This window comes from Aptenodytes patagonicus, chromosome 5, assembly GCF_965638725.1.
Source record: "Aptenodytes patagonicus chromosome 5, bAptPat1.pri.cur, whole genome shotgun sequence".
Lineage (NCBI taxonomy): Eukaryota > Metazoa > Chordata > Aves > Sphenisciformes > Spheniscidae > Aptenodytes > Aptenodytes patagonicus.
Window position 1 is genome coordinate 39,478,217 of NC_134953.1, and position 19,293 is coordinate 39,497,509.

General features: G+C 40.8%; 1 protein-coding gene across 1 annotated transcript; it reads right to left on the reverse strand.

Moving 5' to 3' along the window:
* Positions 1-7,690: 7,690 nt before the first annotated feature.
* On the reverse strand, positions 7,691-19,174 carry ECD (ecdysoneless cell cycle regulator). The gene is made up of 13 exons (XM_076339452.1): positions 18,988-19,174; positions 18,757-18,874; positions 18,464-18,551; positions 16,526-16,704; positions 15,567-15,759; positions 14,554-14,682; positions 13,928-14,053; positions 12,881-12,966; positions 11,986-12,092; positions 10,957-11,134; positions 9,518-9,585; positions 9,170-9,390; positions 7,691-8,567 (listed from the first exon to the last, which is right to left on the reverse strand). The coding sequence occupies exons 1-13, from the start codon at positions 19,172-19,174 to the stop codon at positions 8,349-8,351; spliced, it is 1,899 nt and encodes a 632-aa protein (XP_076195567.1). The 3' UTR covers positions 7,691-8,348.
* Positions 19,175-19,293: the final 119 nt, after the last annotated feature.

Genomic DNA, 19,293 nt, shown 5'->3' on the forward strand with positions numbered 1-19,293 from the left:
ATGTGCCCCGAGTTTGCTTCCAGTGTACAACATCCAGCTTGAAGTACTTAGTACTTTTTAATATCCACACATGATCTGTTCTCTCAGTGGCAGAAAAAGGACTAAGAAATAAAAGCAGCAAAAAGTAGTACATATGAGTGAAAGGAGGAACAGCTGTGTGACTTCTGCAATAATCTGAGCTTTGTGTGTTTTTTGTACTTTTACAATACATATTTGCAGTGTATGTCTTTGTCAAACCAGCTACAGTGTGATCAGATTCAACATCAGAGAAAACTCACCTGGGTTTGGGAATCACTGGGTTACTCTGCTTATTAAATGATGGGTTTTAACATCAACATGCAGGCTATCAGTGAGCTCTAACTGAAACAGAGCAAGTACTGACTGACACCAGCTCCTTCAGAACTGTCCCTTCTACGTTGCTGATACAGACCTGTCTTGGTAGGTGTCCCTTGGGGGTGATGTGGGCACCACCAAGATTTTGAGACACAACATAAGGCAGACTGCTCACAGGAGATGTGATCATTACTGCTGCCCCTTTGCTCGATGCCAGTGGGCCAGACACTGGGCTGAGGCTGCTAGATATCCGTAGACTTCAGGACAACTCTAAGAGTTGCAGTACGTCTCATGCTCTGACTATTTCAGATTTCATCAGTTACTGCCTTGTTTTCTACAAGAAGAAATTTAAGAGGAAAAGCAAAGCTATTTTCTCATTTGTTTGCTTCTGTGACTCACCTTTTAAAACACAGTTTTAAATGTCTGCATGTTCCTTTTAATTATCAATCAGAAAAAAAGTCTTTTCAATCTACTCAAATAGGTTTTTTTTGTAGAGCAAGAACAACTCCAAAGCAGTATTTCCATTACAACTTTTAAAGGTCCTCAAATTTTAAACTGTTTTAAAAAAATCCTTAATCCATACCCTTTTGACTTAGGTATGAAGCCATAATGGTGGCCTCTATTCTTGATGTTAAAAAAGCAGGAATGATTATAGGCAGTGCCCAGCTATGAACAGGACAGAAAAACAAGATGAGAGAGACATTGTTCTCACTTGCATTTGCCTCAGAAATCTGGCTGAAACCTGAGTAATACTCGCTGCAGTCAAGACAGAACATGTTCCCTAAAGGCAGGTGACCTGGAAAAAGAAACAGGCAATTCCTGACAGATGCTTCTTCAAGAAAACACAGTAGGGCTTTTCCATGTAAAAGATATCAAGCAGGCCAAAGGGACGTAGCAACATATTTCTCTCAAAAACACATCCATTAAATGAATCCTCTTTGGGGACACTTGGCTTGTATAAATCACTGAGACTTCACAGCTTTCAGAGACTGCAAGGGCTTGGGACTTACAGCAAGATGTACCACTGAAAAGCAGTCAGCCTGTGACATTGCAACCCCATTGTTTACAAGTATTACCAGTCCGCAGGATACATGGGCAGCTCAGTTTTGGGGCCGGTCTTGTTCAATATCTTTATCGATGATCTGGATGAGGGGATTGAGTGCACCCTCAGTAAGTTTGCAGACGACACCAAGTTGGGTGGGAGTGTTGATCTGCTCGAGGGTAGGAAGGCTCTGCAGAGGGACCTGGACAGGCTGGATCGATGGGCCCAGGCCAACTGTATGAGGTTCAACAAGGCCAAGTGCCGGGTCCTGCACTTCGGCCACAACAACCCCATGCAGCGCTACAGGCTTGGGGAAGAGTGGCTGGAAAGCTGCCTGTCGGAAAAGGACCTGGGGGTGTTGGTTGATAGCCGGCTGAACGTGAGCCGGCAGTGTGCCCAGGCGGCCAAGAAGGCCAATGGCATCCTGGCCTGTATCAGAAATAGTGTGGCCAGCAGGAGTAGGGAAGGGATCGTGCCCCTGTACTCGGCCCTGGTGAGGCCGCACCTCAATACTGTGTTCAGTTTTGGGCCCCTCACTACAAGAAGGACGTTGAGGTGCTGGAGCATGTCCAGAGAAGGGCAACGAGGCTGGTGAGGGGTCTGGAGAACAAGTCTTATGAGGAGCAGCTGAGGGAACTGGGGTTGTTTAGCCTGGAGAAAAGGAGGCTGAGGGGAGACCTCATCGCTCTCTGCAACTACCTGAAAGGAGGTTGTAGCGAGGTGGGTGTCGGTCTTTTTTCCCAAGTAACAAGCGATAGGACAAGAGGAAATGGCCTCAAGTTGCGCCAGGGGAGGTTTAGATTGGATGTAAGGAAAAATTTCTTTCCTGAAAGAGTGGTGAAACATTGGAACAGGCTGCCCAGGGAAGTGGTGGAGTCCCCATCCCTGGAGGTATTTAAAAGACGAGTAGATGAGGCACTTAGGGACATGGTTTAGTGGACATGGTGGTGTTGGGTTGACGGTTGGACTCAATGATCTTAGAGGTCTTTTCCAACCTTAATGATTCTATGATTCTAAAGTAGTAACATCCATCTGATTAATTTGAAATAGCTTTTCAGAGAGCAATGCTGGCAGGTTCAGAGCAGCATTCCACCTACCTACCAAAAGCTGCAGGGCATAAAAGTTATGTTTATCTCCAACAGGTGCCAGCAGAGGATTAAAGTAACCAAATCACCTGACACAACTTGTCTATCTCTGACTGAGGGAGCTTAGGAAAATCTTACCTGGAAATGGCATGGACTGAGAAGGCTTGTTTCGCTTACCACATGCTCTCCCATCACCCTGGGCTGCTCTGCTGCTGCATGGAGAGGTCACATTTTCCTACCCAGAGAGGTACTCATCCATTGTGAATGGCAGAAAGTCTGACTTCAGCATTACAGGTCAAGGAGGAAGCTCTTACATCAAGAAATTACTTCACCTTAAAACATGCTCTGAGACACAGTGGACACATGCTGAATCTGATGTTTAGCCTGAGAGGACATGAGCACTTAATGGAATGCCCTGACAACATGACCGTGTTAAAGTCATTTTTCAAGTAACCATGAGCAGTTCAACTCTGGCAGCTGCAAGGGACAGGTTGTCAGAACTTGTAATTACACAAATACAATTCCTGTGCTTCAGTCTGAAGCACTGCTGAAATGAATTCAGCAGCCCCAGTCTTCAGCTCCCATTTAAAACTTGTTCACTTTACAACTTAGCAAGAGATGGCAAGCAGCTGTGTGAGGGAAAAAATATTGCCAGATGTCATTCATGCAACAATGCATGCACCTGGGAACGACTGAGCACCACCAAACCTACTTTTGTTAAAAAAAAAAGGCCAAGTTGCCAATCTGGAAATGGTGTGACTTCCATTTTCTTTAAGAGCCATCAGTGGTATTTTGTAGATAATCAGGTGCACTCAGTGATGTCCAGAATCGTAATTACATGGAGAAACTGAAGTTGGCATCAGCTGTCACAAACATGAGAAAGATCACAGAGGCAGACACACAAAGCCTCTCCAGCTCCCTCACGGGGAGAGCAATATTGGCACAGGAACAGAAAATGCTGATACGATGTCCTTCTCCACTGGTCCTTGTGCTCAACTGTAAGTAGCACCGTTTTATACAGCATTCTCTACAAAACTTCACATCGAAACAAAATACAGCTACAGAGAGAAATAGCAGAAGTTAGGAGACAAGGCAAGGAAGAGATTTTTCAGTAAGATTTGAAGTGATTGGGAAAAAAAGAGTGATATGCAGTAAGGTTGTTCTAATGGCAGGAAATGCAAAGGCGGCTCTATTTCTATGAGTGGAACTATTGCAAAGGGACCCAGAAGATGTACTAGTGTATTAATAGAAGCAGAAAAAGAAGAAAGATGAGGTTTAGGATAGGGACAGAAGCAAATGCACACATCACTTTTACTAATAAGTCTAAGAATCTCAACAAGATCTTTTAAGGAATGGGGAGCTGAAAATTCATAAATGGTAAGGTGGTCAGTACAGCCAGGGTGCTAAATGTGTGTTGGACTAGGACAAGAGCAGCTATATAGCTTTACCTGTGAAACATTGTTGACTGATTTGTCTAACAGGAACACAGCAAAAGCAAATAGGTACTGCACAAAATTCAGTAACTGTGATCTGTCTGAACAACAAAAACTTGGAAAGTTTTTATTAGTGAAAGAAAATATGTCTACAGTCACAAGGGGTACACAGTAATGATCTGAGGAAATATTATAGTTAAATATGGCTGCTGTCAGTATGCAGCAAGGAGAATGCCTAGATTAAACTAGATTATATTCCAACACTATAACTGTATGGCCTTATAACTGCAGGTAAGGTTAATAACCTTCACCAATTAAAAAAAAAAAAGGTCTGATCTGAGCTAATTTAGATTAACATCACTGCAGTCTTGGATATCATTACTCCTTTTTCCCATCAAATTATAAAGTCTTTACTGGAAATATCTCATTTTCTGCCTCCTACCTGCAACAGTGGTCAAGTCACCTATGTATTTTTTTTCTGAATGAACTGAACTTTACCTTCACATTAGCTCTTGTTCTTCACTTGCCATCCTTGTATGCTTGCAAAATTGTGAATATCTATCTGGGAGTGTTGACCCGCTTAAGTATAGGCTCTATTCCAAACAGCAATCCACACTTTACCCAGGAGTAACACACAATGTGATATTCTTCTGCCTCCATTAATTACTTCGCTTCTTAGCTACAGTTTCACACCAGAAACCTGCAAGTTGTTCATGACACTGCATTCCACAAGACAGTTTCCTAGCCTGGAAGCACAGCCAGCACATATTCCTACATCTGCCTGTTGTTTCTATCCTATTTCAACAGGACAAGTTGTTGCTGTATGTTACTGTAAGAATTCAAACACAAGATAAACTGAATTGTGACCACAACAGCAATCTCAGTTATTTGCCCTGAAAGCACAGTTCTGTTGTTGAATTAATTATCCACTATTGGCACCTGGAATTTGTAATAGGAGACCTTCTCCATCCTCACGAGGTGGTAATCAGGTTCCTCAGCTGGTGGCTGAGGAACATGCTTGATGCACATCAACTAAGGTGATGTTTTAGGCTTCACACCCCTGACTTTTCATATTCTTGAGCAATCCACTTTTTTCAACAGCTCTGTATTCTGCTGTTTAAGCTGAGAACCCCAACTGCCCTCCATGGTGATATTTTCTTAGGGGAATAAACAAAGTTGGAAAAAGAAATAAATTTCCATCTTAGACCTGCCAGAACAGATGCTCTTGTGTTCCATTCCAAAGACGTAAATGGCAAAAGGGAGGGCAGCTGTTGCAGCTTTTGCAGCGTCCCAAGGGATCCCGAAGTGGTACAAAGGGCCTGCCCTGACTCCCGCTGCTATTTAAAAACAAAATCCAGTTTGTCCCATGAGTTAGGTAAGTAGCTACAGCAGGAGCTGTGCAAACATTCATTAAAAAATGCTTTTCCACCACTGCAACTAACACATGCCCTGGAGATAACTGTTACTCCTATACTGCAGTGTTAGAAAGGAAAGGCAGGAGGCAAGCGTCGTGCAGGGAGGTGATCTTTCATGGCAACAGAGAAGGCTGACATCCACTTACATGGCAAGGATGCTGAAAACAGTTTATTTGCAGGAGATCCATGTAAGCATAGGGACTTCAAATAGCAGGTAGTATCACTGATACCAGACTGCACTTGAACACAGCTGGAAGATGAAAGATCCATTATTTGTTTTCTTGCTTGAAACACACCAGTCAACAACTACGCCATTCAGAACCGGGCTACAGGGGTCAAGCCACAAACAAGAAAACTACATTTCTGGGAAGGGTCAGAAGTTCTAGGATGAACAAGGCTGTATGAAAGGCAGATGCTCAAGTGAGCAAAGTGAATAAATTGTGTTGGAATGCAGTTCTACTTAAATTAATTTAGAATATAATGGAAACTTTGATAGCAATCCACTGAAAGGGAACTCCACTGCACTTGTCTTCCCTAATTAATTCCATCAGGCTTCCTTCACTAAAAATACTCTCTTTCAAAATTAAAAGCAGAAACGCCTCATATGTTACTTCAAAGCAGTGGAAGAGGCAGCATAGAAATGCTTATTCTTCGATGGCAAATTCTCTCGTGAGCAATTCCAGAGTCTTGAAGGTCTCCACTGTGAAGCTGCTAAACAAATGTAAATAGTTGGAATAAGTACAGCCCCACAGAAATAACAGTCCAACTGATAGAAAAGTAAGATTATCTAAGAAGCAAGATCAGCTGAAGTGCTTCCAAAAGAGCAGCTTTGTTCCAAACATTAGCTCAGAAGTTTTCTTCACATACTACATTAGAAGAGTCCTTTGATCTATTTTCACCTTTTGTATAGTGCAGGCCACAAGAGAGTTTAAATGTGATCATGTTCTTGAAACTGAATTTTTTTTTAAAGTATCTAAACTTGATCTAACTACTCATCAGTGGAGAATTTTATGTAGCTTCAGTGTTAATTACCTTCCCTGTTAAAACATAAACCCTTTTTAAGGTTCAGGTACATCTGTTTTCCACCACTAACTGCTGGTTATCCTTGACTGCTAGAGTCAAGAATTCCTGTTACCCCAATTTTTCCAGTGTAGATTTGTCTAACTCAATCTCATTCCACCTCGCCTCTCTGCAGTCCAAACTCCTTGAACTTTAGCAGCATCTTTATACTTCCGAATTCTTGTTGTCCATCTCTAATCCCTGTCCAACTTGCCAGTGCTCTCCCTAAATTGTTGACAAAGTAACTTATACAACATCAATGGAAGACAAATGTGGAGGTAGCATAGCCATCATACCCTTCAACCACATTAATTCCATGCATTCACGTACAGAATCTCCAATATTTATAATATTGTACTGGAGTATTTTACCAGATATTTGTCATTTGCAAAAACAAACAAAAATTTGGAAAAAAAACCCCAAACAAACCACGAGCACAGATCTGTAGGGAAGTCAGCAAGCAAGCATTCATTGCACATTGTCAAGATCTCATGAATTTCAATGAAACTATGCCAATGTGTGACTTCCGAAGAATTTTCTGTGCATTGGTCAAACTCAGTTGGCATGGCAGTCAGATACTGAAACTCATCATCCAACAAGCGTCCAAGTCCTGCATGGAAACAACTTTTGCTACATTCTGCTTTGTCAGTTAAAATAATGCCAACACTTAACATGCAAAAAAATTAAAACAAAGACGTCAACTAAATGGACTCCAAACCTTAAGACTAATAATAACAACATTATTATTATTATTATTAATAATAATAATAGTAATTCAGTCCTTTAAAAGCAATTAGGTATGCCTTCAGGATCAATCAGGCTTTTGTATCATTGAATACTATGTTTCTGAATATGTTTAAAAAAACCAAAACAAACAAAACCCAAAACCTCAACCAATGAGCTTCTCTTCTACTAGTTAAGACACTTGATTAATTGTTGCATGGAAGAAAAATTAAGAAAAGACTAGTAGAAACCGATTCAGATCTGGCAGGACTGCGTTTTTGCTGTCTGTAAGTCAAGAATTTCTACATATTTTAGTTCAAATTTATCTTGTTAAAATTAAGTCTTCATATCTAGAATAGATTTTTTCATTCCATGTGAAAGCAACATGCTGAACACCTTCTAGCTACATTTTCACTGAAAAACAAAGCAAAACTGTTCAGACTGGCCTCATATACAGTTACTGCTGGCACGATACCAACATTCAGCAGTAACGGAATTCAAAAAATGCCCAATTATGAAAATGCTTTAACTCCGAGAACTTCTGATACTGCACTGAGGAAGTTATGCATACCTTCAAAGAAAAAAAAAAGTCTCCAGTAATCAAGTTGTATTTCTGCTTTTATTTAAATAAATTCAAAAAAATACTTATTGCCAATATTTACATATTCAATCCAATTACTTTTCAAATCCTCCTGGTTAATAAAGAACAGATTCTTACAGTAATTATCCGAAGTTCTTACAGTGAAGCATTGTACTTTTGGAAAAAGCGATTAAGTGTCTGCTGAACATTTAACCAGCGTTCCCAAATCCACGAGAGAACACTGTTCCTTTAATATGCTATTCCCCCATCTCCCCCTGAAGGCAGCAGCATTTTCAGAACATGAACTGCTTTCCAGATATTGAAACCACCTAGTAATGGGTAAAAGGACACTTTAGAAATATGGCAAATGGGATCATTGATTTGAAAAATTGAAGACAGGTTTTGTAATACAAGTTTCATTCAAGTCACAATATCATTTTTCGGTTTTCTGAAAACATGTTAGCCCTGGAAAAATCTGACTGCTATCCACGATAGTATCCAAACAGATGGCTTTTGCAGGTAAATTCACTTTGCATCTTTAAAGTCACACATAACTAATGCATAAAATGCTTTACATTCAAACCTTTTGCCTCTTCTTCCAAATACTGCTAGTCTTTCTGTGCTTCATTTCTGAATCAGCCGTGGCTTCTGAATTAAGACAGTCTTTCATTCTGTTGCTCAATTGTTAGAGCCAATATGATCTGCATTTTCAGGTAAATACACTCCCATGCTCTGTAAAATGTTAGAGGTGGGTCCTGCCAGTCCAGACTGAGCACTATAGGATTCAAGCAGGTTAGCTACTAGGTTCATATCCACATCAACTGGTGTCAACTCAGTATCTTCAGCTCCAGAATCAGGGCCAGCACTTTGAGACGTAGTTGCTTTAACAGAACTTGCCTATAGTAAGTATATAAAGGAAGTTTTATCAAATTGTATAAACAGGTTTAAAAAAAAAAAAAAAAAAGAAGACAAACCACAAGAGAAAAGAAACAAGGAAACAGTTCTGCAGCCAACAAAGTTCAGTACGTTCCACACTGTCTTGACAGACAGGAATTTAGTCACCAAATGCTCATGCCAGCTAAAAATCAGCACTTTCCATTACACGGATTAAGTTCCAAGAGAAGGACAGAGAGGGTTACCAAGTCCTGGCTCAGCTTCCTATGGGAGTAATCTACTACAGGAACTCAAGAAGTCAAGCTGCAGCTGCTTGCCTTACTACTAAAACAGGGTAAAACAGGGAAATGAAACTAAGTCTTGGAAACAATGTGCAAGTTAAAGATTAGGTAAGTTTTTGTTTCAAAAAAATATACCATGGTGCAACTGCAGCACATTTTGCTTGCACATGGGATTTTTTTTTTTTAATAATTAGTTAGCACATGATCAGAAGACCGAAGCTTTTGATCACGTTACTCAGAATGATCACTTTCAGCATGTTTCCTCTTCCCTACTAAAGCTCTCAAAACTATTATGCTACAAACTAGAACTCAAGGCATACTTACCCCTTTCTTTTGGGTGGTGAAACTTTTACCAACATTGGTACGTGCCAATTCACGATCCATCTCATTCATATATGACTTGAGACTGCCTATAAGCTCATTAGGCGATACCTTCTGGTCTTGCCTTTGATTTTCAGCATCTAAGCCTTCATCATCCTCATCTGAGAAATCAAACTCCTGCTCTTCATCCAGATCATCAGAATCCAGCTCTTCTGAGTCTGCCCCTGTGTATTACTTTGTCTCAGTACAGATAGCAAACAAATCAGCGCAGTGCCCATGGGTGATCAGAAAACCCAGGGAAGCGAAATAACCATGAGATATTCTGACAAAGAAACAAAGCAGCAATCTCACCTAAAATTCTGTCTAAGGCTTTTGTAAAAGAATCTACGTCAAAGGTAACATGGGATTCATCGGATGACCTGAAATATAAAAATATTTTTAAATAAATAAAGCTTTTATGCTTGCATAAGCCTGACACAGGCATCAACCATATAGCATACTGATTTCTCTCAAGCCTAGATTTAAGTTGGGACATTTGAACTGATTGTCTTGGAAGCGCTTAAAAGACTGAGGCCTGTATGAATTAGAAATGAGACAGCAAGTGGAAGAACTCCTGGCACGAAGGAGAAAAAAACCCAACAACTTTAATTGTTTGTCATGGTCAAACAAAAATTGTACTGAAGGCAACCAAAATAAACATGCCTGAATCCTTCTGGAACAAAGTGGTAGTGTTATACCTTAGACAAAGACTTAAAAAGCTGAGAATCTCTGAGGTCTCCTGCCTAGAAAGAACACTAAAGGCTTCATTCTGGTCTCTCTTAAGGCTCAGTGGTTTGCCTTTTTTTGCTGGTTTTTTGTTTTTTAAGTAACTGAAAAAACCTACATTATAACTCAGACATTGACACTAATTAAAAATTATGCAGTTAAGAGTATAAATACATGTGATATATTATACATGTGATACAGCTTACATAGTATTATTTTCACAATATTAAAGCTATTAAAAAGAACCTGGACAATATGCTACTACCTAACTCCTTGTTTTTTAAAATTAAAGGCCTGTCCACACAACATTCACACACACTTTCTTAACTCCAACAATTAATCTAGTGGCATTCTGCTGTTGTCTAAATAGTCAAGTATCTTCAGTTAGCACTTTTCTTCCACTGTCGGGAACAATGAGAGGGATCCACAGTGATTCTTTTCTCCTGCTTCTAGGTGTACAGTATGTGCTTCAGTAGTGCAAAAACAGGCCCCATATATTCAAAATATTAACCTACAGGAAATCTAAATACAGCTGTACCACAAAAATCAACAGTCTTAATTCACAGAGACAGATTCCCTCAACTTAAGTTTAATTTTTATTTCTGCACAGCCTCATCAGAAGCTTCTTAGCAGTCTGAATAGTTAGTCCTTCATGGTAGAAAAATTTCAGCACAAATGAACTTGAGATGTACATTTTAATAACGCTGTTAAGAACTATGGTAACAAACAACAGTAAGCCTTCAACTTAAAAGGGTTAAAAAAATTTAAAAACCACAAAACCAAACTAAGTAAGAATGCTGGAAAACAGCGCAATTTCCAGCATTTTTACCTGCACCTGTGTCAGAGCGGTCACCAAGTTGGTTTAAAAGCAACTACATATTCACTACTAACATGGGTTTGTTTCAGGCCTCTGCTAAGTAGAAAACTTTCAAACTTTGATTCTCTCCATTACAGAAACAACCGAAGTGCTGCAGCAGAATGAAAACACATTCCACACCAGACACCGAACTTAAAAATACTACTACCATGGCATTTCTGCTCCTTCATGTGTTGAGACTTTGGATACAAAAGCCTTCATACTTTCAGCAACTGCTTCCAAGTCATATTTCTGCTCTTCCTCATTTGAGGAAGGAAGGGACTCATTTCTTGCCTCCTTCAGCATCTGATCTAGATCATCTGGTGTAATCTCCAGCCAACTGTCATCTGAAAGAATATAGAACATACTTGTTACTCTGCCCAAGTCTGTTAGACCACATGTCCCAAACCAGACTGTTGCTTTTGTAGCTTACTTTTATACTATTAAGTTTTCATGCTGATACTGGATAACACAGGGTATAAGGCAGCGAGAGGCTTGGAAAAAAGAGAGTTCAGATTTTGTTTTACTACTTTAAAACTCTGCTTTATATGCAGCTTCAAGCTAGCAGATATTGTTCTAGTCACAGATAATCCTTTTGCCACTGAATGAAGAAAGAAAAGGCTTACACTATAAAGGGAGGGCCAACCCAACCTTCAACTATGATCATTAACACTGAATGTTGGATTTGTGTTCTACTGCATCATCCAGAAATACGGATGTGACCTGTACTGCACACTGGCAACAACTGCATTTCTGTCAAATGAGTGAAAAAACCCTATTATACAAAGTTTACGCTGGTCTTATATTTGCCATCAGAGTAGACCAGATAGTAATTAACTCTGTATTGTCAGTATTGGAATCAGTTTATTATTATAAAATGTTTAAATACTTTCTATCTGGTAGACAGTTGACACAAAGTACTTGATCTGTGTGTGCATGGTGTTATTGATCTAGCGGTATCAAACCAGAAACTGGATTGCATATCTTGCCAATTCACAGCCCCAAGCTTTGTGGCTTATACAAATGAACTGGTTGCCTCAATCTTAAATGACGGCCCATGAATAACACCTCTAGCAATCACAGGATAGGAGACAAACTAAGTAGATACAGAGACTGGTACGTTGCTGTGAACATTCACCCTCTCCCCCCACAAATAATCCGTTGTGGTAGGAAGAGTCCACCCCCCCACCCTACTCACCATCCTCTGGAGGCAGACAAGCTGCTTCTCTCTCAAATTCCTTCAAATCAATGGTTGTTGTCTGTAGCAATGTCAAGATTTCATCACCTGGGCTCACTTCAACAGAGCTAGAAGAAAAAAATTCAATTTACTGAAATGGATTTTTACTAGCATTACAATGCCAATGGCATCACACACTCTACATGCAGGTTTTCACTGAAATTCCTCGTTATTCCTTCTGTGCAAATATGTCAAAAAGATAAGTAAATTTGGAGAAAGTACCAGAATACTACACAGATAGTATTAGCCAAAACAAGACACGGTCAATTACTGTAATTCCTTGTTGATGGCTCCAAAGCCCATTTCTCATGTTTCCTTTGTTCTTTATATTTATTTTGTCTTGGTAAACATTAGGATTGCCAGATCCCAAACAGCACAGACTGGAAATTCAAGCAACTAACAGTCAAGATATTATGAGCTGGCAAACCCTCAGATATTTTTGTAATGATTTATTTTTTGGATTTGATCTTTTGGAGAAATCTACAGCCAGCTGCCTGTCTTGAGTAAAGGAGACCAATTACTCTGTATTTATTATTCACTGGGATTGCTTTTCAATGAAACTTTTAAACACTTTCTATAGCCAACCAACCAAATGATGCTTTTCAGTCACCTCTTAACCCACTTGGAATAGCTTAGCATTTTACAAAACCAAGATAAATAGTTACTCAAGCAATAACTTCTACTATTAGAGAGTATTCTAGAGGAATTAATACCCGTATGTCCTAGCCACAGCACCTATGTTAAGTGTACAATGGAGAAAAGGGTTCAGGTTTTTCATAACAAGTATTAAAAAAGGTAAGTTAAAGTACTTGTAGGTATTGTGTATGATTACTCATGAATTTCAAGTAGCTCTTACCTTTCTGGCTTGGTAACAGATTGCTGGAAGTAATCTTCTGCCATATGTAACAGTTCCAAGTACTTAGCAGATCCTTCCATTTCTCCCTATTTAATGCAAATCACAAGTATGAATCTAAACAATTCTCCCTCCCCTTCCGTTTCACAGTCAGGTTTCATAACGATGACTATTTGTCACACAGAAATTCAGCGCCGAGAAGATCAAAACAAGTAATACTGCTTTGCCATGTATACTTGCAACAGAATATAGGGAATGGGCGTGAGGTGTTTTCACAGTCAAATACGAATTGAAGTCTTATGCTGCAATATCATATGGTGTACACTGAAAACAAGCAAAGACAATACTATGATTCCCACAACAGGGTGGATTTACCATGTCCAGGTTATAATTGTGCAGGAACTGTGGATGAATCTCTTGGTGTTTGGGAGTTATCCACAGAAGTGGCATTGCAGTACTGTAAGAATATTCCCCTTTTCCTATATTTAAAAGATATTAACCTAAGCATTCCGATAGACTTGTCCAATTTTATAACCTTCAAATAAGTAGTCAATTTATGTCCAATTTATAAACTTCATATAAGTAGTCAAAGGCATCTTTAAAAAAAGAAAACCCCAAAAACCCGAAAAACAAAGCCCACAAAAAACACACAAACAAAAAATACACCCACATGGGCCCAAATGGGTCCATGGGTGTTAAGTATAGATTTTTAAGAATATTTAATTCTAGAGGCATGCAAATGAAATGTAAAACAGTGAAAAGTTACACTGACACACAACCATATTGTGGTTTCCTTTATTCAAGTGTGTTTCCCCTTTCTTTAGATGAATTAATTCATCCCGAAATCCTGCTTTTTCCTTTTTAATTTCCAAAAGAAATTAACTAATTTCAAAGGGGAACAAACTGTACATATCTCCTTTAAAGACATTAATTCATTTTCCATAGACAGAAGCATTAGATTTCTTGCCCTGCTGTAACTACTTACACAAGTTCAAGAGCTAAAACATGTTTTTCCTGGAATGTTTAAAAGACACACACACACTACTTCACCTTGAAATAATGTTTTTCCTTCAGGCTGCTGAGGAATCTCTCCCACAGGGGACTGCTTAACACATTTCCCTTGGAATCAGAAGATACTTTACTGCACTTGGAGCACAAAATTTCAAAGCCATGAGCCTGTATAAGAGATGCAACAAGAGGTTCTCAAGATGTGACAAATTTAAGTGCACCTTTAAATGACTGCGTAAAGACCTGACTATCATTGAGCTCCTAATGCTGCCATGTGAGAAGTAGGTGCCAAACCCAATTATACGTCAGGTAGCAGTATCTTGCTTTGGAAGTTGGAATCTGTCTTTCTGCAGCAACAAAGGATCATTTTGACTTTGCAAAGTTTCTCTACATGGGCAAAGCAACCTAGAAGACGGATCTATAGTGCACAAGCTACTCCTCACATAATTATGAAGACTTTACCTGTATTTATAATCTATGGAAGTACAAGAGTGCTCTATTCTGTAAAAGAAAACTCCCATGATACTGTACTTCTAGAAAAATGGTAACTGCAAATTTGCTCGCATTTTTCTGTACAAGCAGGCAGCTTACAAGCAAAGAGTCATTTCTCAGACATACGTAAACAAGCAAACTAAAGACTAAGTACAAAATACATAAAAAATAATTACCAGTTTCATGCCCAGTTCATAGGCTTTGTATTGAGGGTGAGATGGGAGGGGCAGTGTGTATCCACTGCGTCTATCTGGAACAAACTTCTGCTGCACCAGTTGTGCATATAAACACTTTGTGAAAGTAACCTGAAAAAGCCAGAGAAAAACACTCACTGCAGTGTGACTGTGTTGTGTACAGGCATCAACTTTCCACCAGTCTCATCTAAATTTTGTTTTAAAGCACCCATATTACAGACAATACCTGAGATTGTATTCAAAATACATCTTAGATACATTTGCCCAAGATATGTTGCTTTTCAGATTTTACAAAGTATATTCCAAGTTGACATCTCTAAATAAACATGAACTTCATTCAATCTAAATACATTTAAAAAATCCTCGGTATTCATGCCAACAAGGTATATTTTGAAAAATGTAAGGGCTCTTTTCAATTAACGAAACCAAAGCTGAGATTTCAAAAACAGTCTAGAAGTCTAAAATTTGACTCCAAAGCTTATTTTCAGGAGTCTAGCTAGGGGTGTAACTCTGTAATGCAAACTTATCAGATACAACACTGCTTGGACAATGCTCATAAAACGCTTCATAAAAGAGCTTTCACAGAGCTGTGTAAGCACAGCTGAGAAGGTGAAAAGCCTTGGAATGAACAGTTAGGGGTAGTTAGGAGCAACTGCTTATGTTGGCTGGCAGTGCTGTCAAACTGCTCTGATCACAGAACTAGATCAATTTACTTAGCAAGCATTTCAGCAGAGGAACTATTAGCAGTAACCTCTGATTTCAGAAACATTTATCTCATGATTAGCCATTTGAAAGTCTAGCCATGACAATCTGAAGGCAGAAAAGCTATTAACGTAATGAACTGGAAATTCATGTCTAGTGTCAGAAGAAAAAAATAAATCAGAAAACATGCTATTTTAAAAATTAAATCCACATATTTATATCACTTGACCACAGAACCTCCGGCAATTACAGAACCTAATTAAGTGACAAGTTGCATTAGAAGGATCACTTACTACAGTCATCACACGCTCGTCTGGAAGGAAAGTTTGAAAAGACCGACATGCTCGTAAATCTACAGGATCTCGCAGGTAGAAGGCCTGGACTGCTGCAGCCACCAATGAAGGGCGCTGCCTCAGCACTGCCACAATGCCTGCCGGAAGGTAGCAGTGGGCTCGGTGAAACGAGGCCTGAATTTTCTCAGGATACCTGTATCATACAGTAGCAACATAGTGTATTAAGTGTATTGCAAGCCCAAACCACTCCTTTTTAATTATTATTTCCATTTTCACTTTAATGCCAGAAGATTATTCTTAACTGAAGTTAAAACTTAGCTAATCTAACACATGGAATGTCTGTTTTTATATATATATATATATATATATATATATATATATATATATATAAAAAAAATATACACGGCTAATAAAAATTTAATCCCCACATTGGTAAAATGAATCACTGTGAACTTGACTAACATGTCCAGTGATACAGTATCCTTCACCACACCGAGTGTAGAAGTCATCTGGCTTGCGCTGTCAAATCCTTGCAAAAAAAAAAAAAAATGTACAGTGCTGAACACATCTGTGACAAGCTGACGCTCTGAAAAGCGTGCTGGTTCTACATTTTAGTTCGCAATCCTCTTTCTCCCCCCGCAAAGGGCTCCTAAAGGCTCACAGAACTTTCAGATTTTTCAGTACAAGAAGGATGTGAAGGAAGAATAACTCTTGTCATTGTCAGGTGTGGCATCATAGCAGCGAACCACTTTCAGAGCCCCCAGATCACAGTACAGCCTACAGGACATTGGTCCCCCTCTTTAGAAGAATGCCACAGAAAAACCTCTAGCTGGTCGTTTCTGAAAAGGAAGCAACTTTATCACATCTAACAGGAAAACGACTGACTACAAGAAAGTACCCCAGACAGCCCAGAACCAAAACTTACTGTTGCAGAAGACCAAAATAAAACACCCACATACCCACTGATGCGTTTATACACTGCTGTTCTAATGGATTCTGCAGCCAGAAGCTCCTCCGAACGGCTGGATAACAGCGTTAATGCCTGCGAGATTGTTGGACTGGCAGCAGCAAGGTCGCATTCCTGCTCGTGAGTCTCTGACAGTGGAATGATGTGCAGTTCTCCTTTGTAAAAGAACACCTGGCAGACAGTAACATTCTCATCAGACAGGATAAGAACAGTCACATACTAAGCAATGCAAAATTTCATTTCATGTATGAATGTATTTGTTTAAACACAGAAAATACTGAACTACAAATAGAAGAATAATACAGGAAACAGCTGGTGGGTTTTTTGTTGTTTTTTTTAAGTGGGAGAGAAGGTAAATACAGATGCCAGAGATCACGATCCAAACAGTAAATAAAACCCTCTATTTTAACTGCGACAAGTTTGGTCAGATATATGTTGTTTCCTTAATAACAGTAATACCAAAAGTTTCTCTTCAACTAGAAATTTGCTTCAGGAGAATCAGACAGCACAACCTAACTGCTGAAGAATAGGACAGGGACTAAAAACCATTATTTCAGGGGCTACGCGCGACCTCTATTGGCTCCTGATCCTAAGAAAAGAACTGCATGTAACATTATCAACTCCCTCACTCCGTCCGTTCCTTCAAATGGAAGGAAAATATAGCGTTGATAGTCCAGATACAAGTTTGCAATTAATTTTTGTGTTGTGTTCCACCCCTTTTCTTTTTAAGAGTCTTGTGGTAGGAAAAAAAATTTAAATAAATCTTGGCTCATGGAAAAATAAGTTCTATTTAAATCCATTGCCAAGAAACTCAGTGACGTAACTACTAGCAATCATCCACAGCAAGATATCTGGCTGCAGACTCTGGGTGAAGGAGTCCGTTCGTTAATTCTCCTATGCCAGACCCAGTCGGTCTCCTTGTAGAGTCAGCAACACTCCAGACTTGAGCATTCCCCAGTCTGAGTGCAGCAAGCCCTCATGCCTGAGCTCTTGAGAATATGGCAGAAAAAATCCAAGTGGTTATAGCAGAGCTAGAAAGCTCAGGTGGATCCAAGAGTGCCCCTGAGGAAAGTGATACAGTATGTTTGTATTACACTGCCAAATACATTCCATAGTTCCCATGTTATCCAAGCCTTCCCTGCACTCCAATAACCCAGAAAATGGAAAGCTGGCCAAACTTACTGATTTTACAGATCAGTAAATAGCTCAACAGCTCCACTGCCTTCACATTTGCCACCATGAGTAGCAAGTTTTAAAAAGTTCAGTCAGCTCTGCATTATGGAACAACTCTTAAAGAATGATTTATGTGCAAGAGTCAGATCTAGCTGAACAACACAGACTCACAGCCTAGCAGGCAGGTCTATAGTCTCCATATTTTTGCCACAGTCTCCATAGTTTTGCCATTAGTGTAAGAACCTTCTCTTTCTTCCTTCCATCAACAACTAATTCTAGAAGAACCACTTGATACCTGTAACAATTTCCAGATATCCCTACAGCAGTTTCTCAGGACACACTCTACATAGCATTCTCCAAGAGCACACAGTGCAGAATCACCTGTAACAATTTCCAGATATCCCTACAGCAGTTTCTCAGGACACACTCTACATAGCATTCTCCAAGAGCACACAGTGCAGAATCGAGTACCACAGGTTTCCAGCAGTTAAGTGTCTCATTCAACATCCACAGCAAGCACAAAGCAGCTCATTAAAACCAGAATGAAAACAGACTGTGCTGAAAAAACATGCTGTTAATTAAAACAAGTCTTGAGCCCTAACCAGAAGTTTCTTCACTAGTAACGGATAGATAGCACTCTGGATTTTCAGTGGCACTCAGACCACTTGGCTAGATAGAGGTGCAAGAGAAAACTCAAACTGGTAAGTAAAAGGCTATTGTGAGCCACTTGCCCAATTGGTGCAGAAGTTTTACTTACCCTGTTGTCACTATTCTCAGGATTCAGCCACTTTGGGAGAAAATCAGCTGCTTCTATCAAGAGAAACTCCCCATCGTTGTCATCGATCCTGGCCAAGAAGAAATCGGTTTCTTACTAGGGAAAGTCTCGCACAGCACAATAACGCACGCTTCTACATGCACGCCTGCATTTTTTTCTAACATCAAGACACGACCTTACGTCAGCCCCTGTCAGGAAAGGCGCTGCCCCTTAGCACCCCCGCCCCAACCGCCGGGCACCTCAACGGGGCCCGCGGCGTTGGCTGGGGCCGTTACCTGGCCGCCAGCCCCGGGAACTCCCTGGTGATCTCCCGGACGAGGTAGACGATGAACCACTCGTCCTCCACGTTATCCCCGAACAGCGTGGTGCCGCCGATGTGCGCCGGGGTCTCGCCTGGCCGGAGGCAGAGAGGAGAGACGGCTCAGCGCCCCGCCGGGCTCCCCCTCACACGCTCCCGCTTCCCGCCCGCCGAACTCCCCCTCACACCCCCGCCCCCCTGGGCTCACCCCGCGGCGGCACGTAGCGCAGGCGGAAGGGCTGCCGCTGCCAGATGTAGGTGGCCAGGAGCGGCGCGAAGCGCACGACAATCGCCTCGGCGCAGCGGCGCAGCAGCGCCTCGCCGCCCGCCGCCGCCGCGAAGAGGCGGTAGCGCACGGCGTCCTCTGCCAGCGCGGCCCGCCCGATCCCTTCCATGGCGCCGAGCCGGGCCGAGTGGGGCCGAGCGGGGCCGAGCTGGGCCGAGTGGGGCCGAGCCGGGCGGCGACGCTCCGCCTCCCCGGGGGTGGGGCGTCGTCATGGCGGCAGCGGGCCGG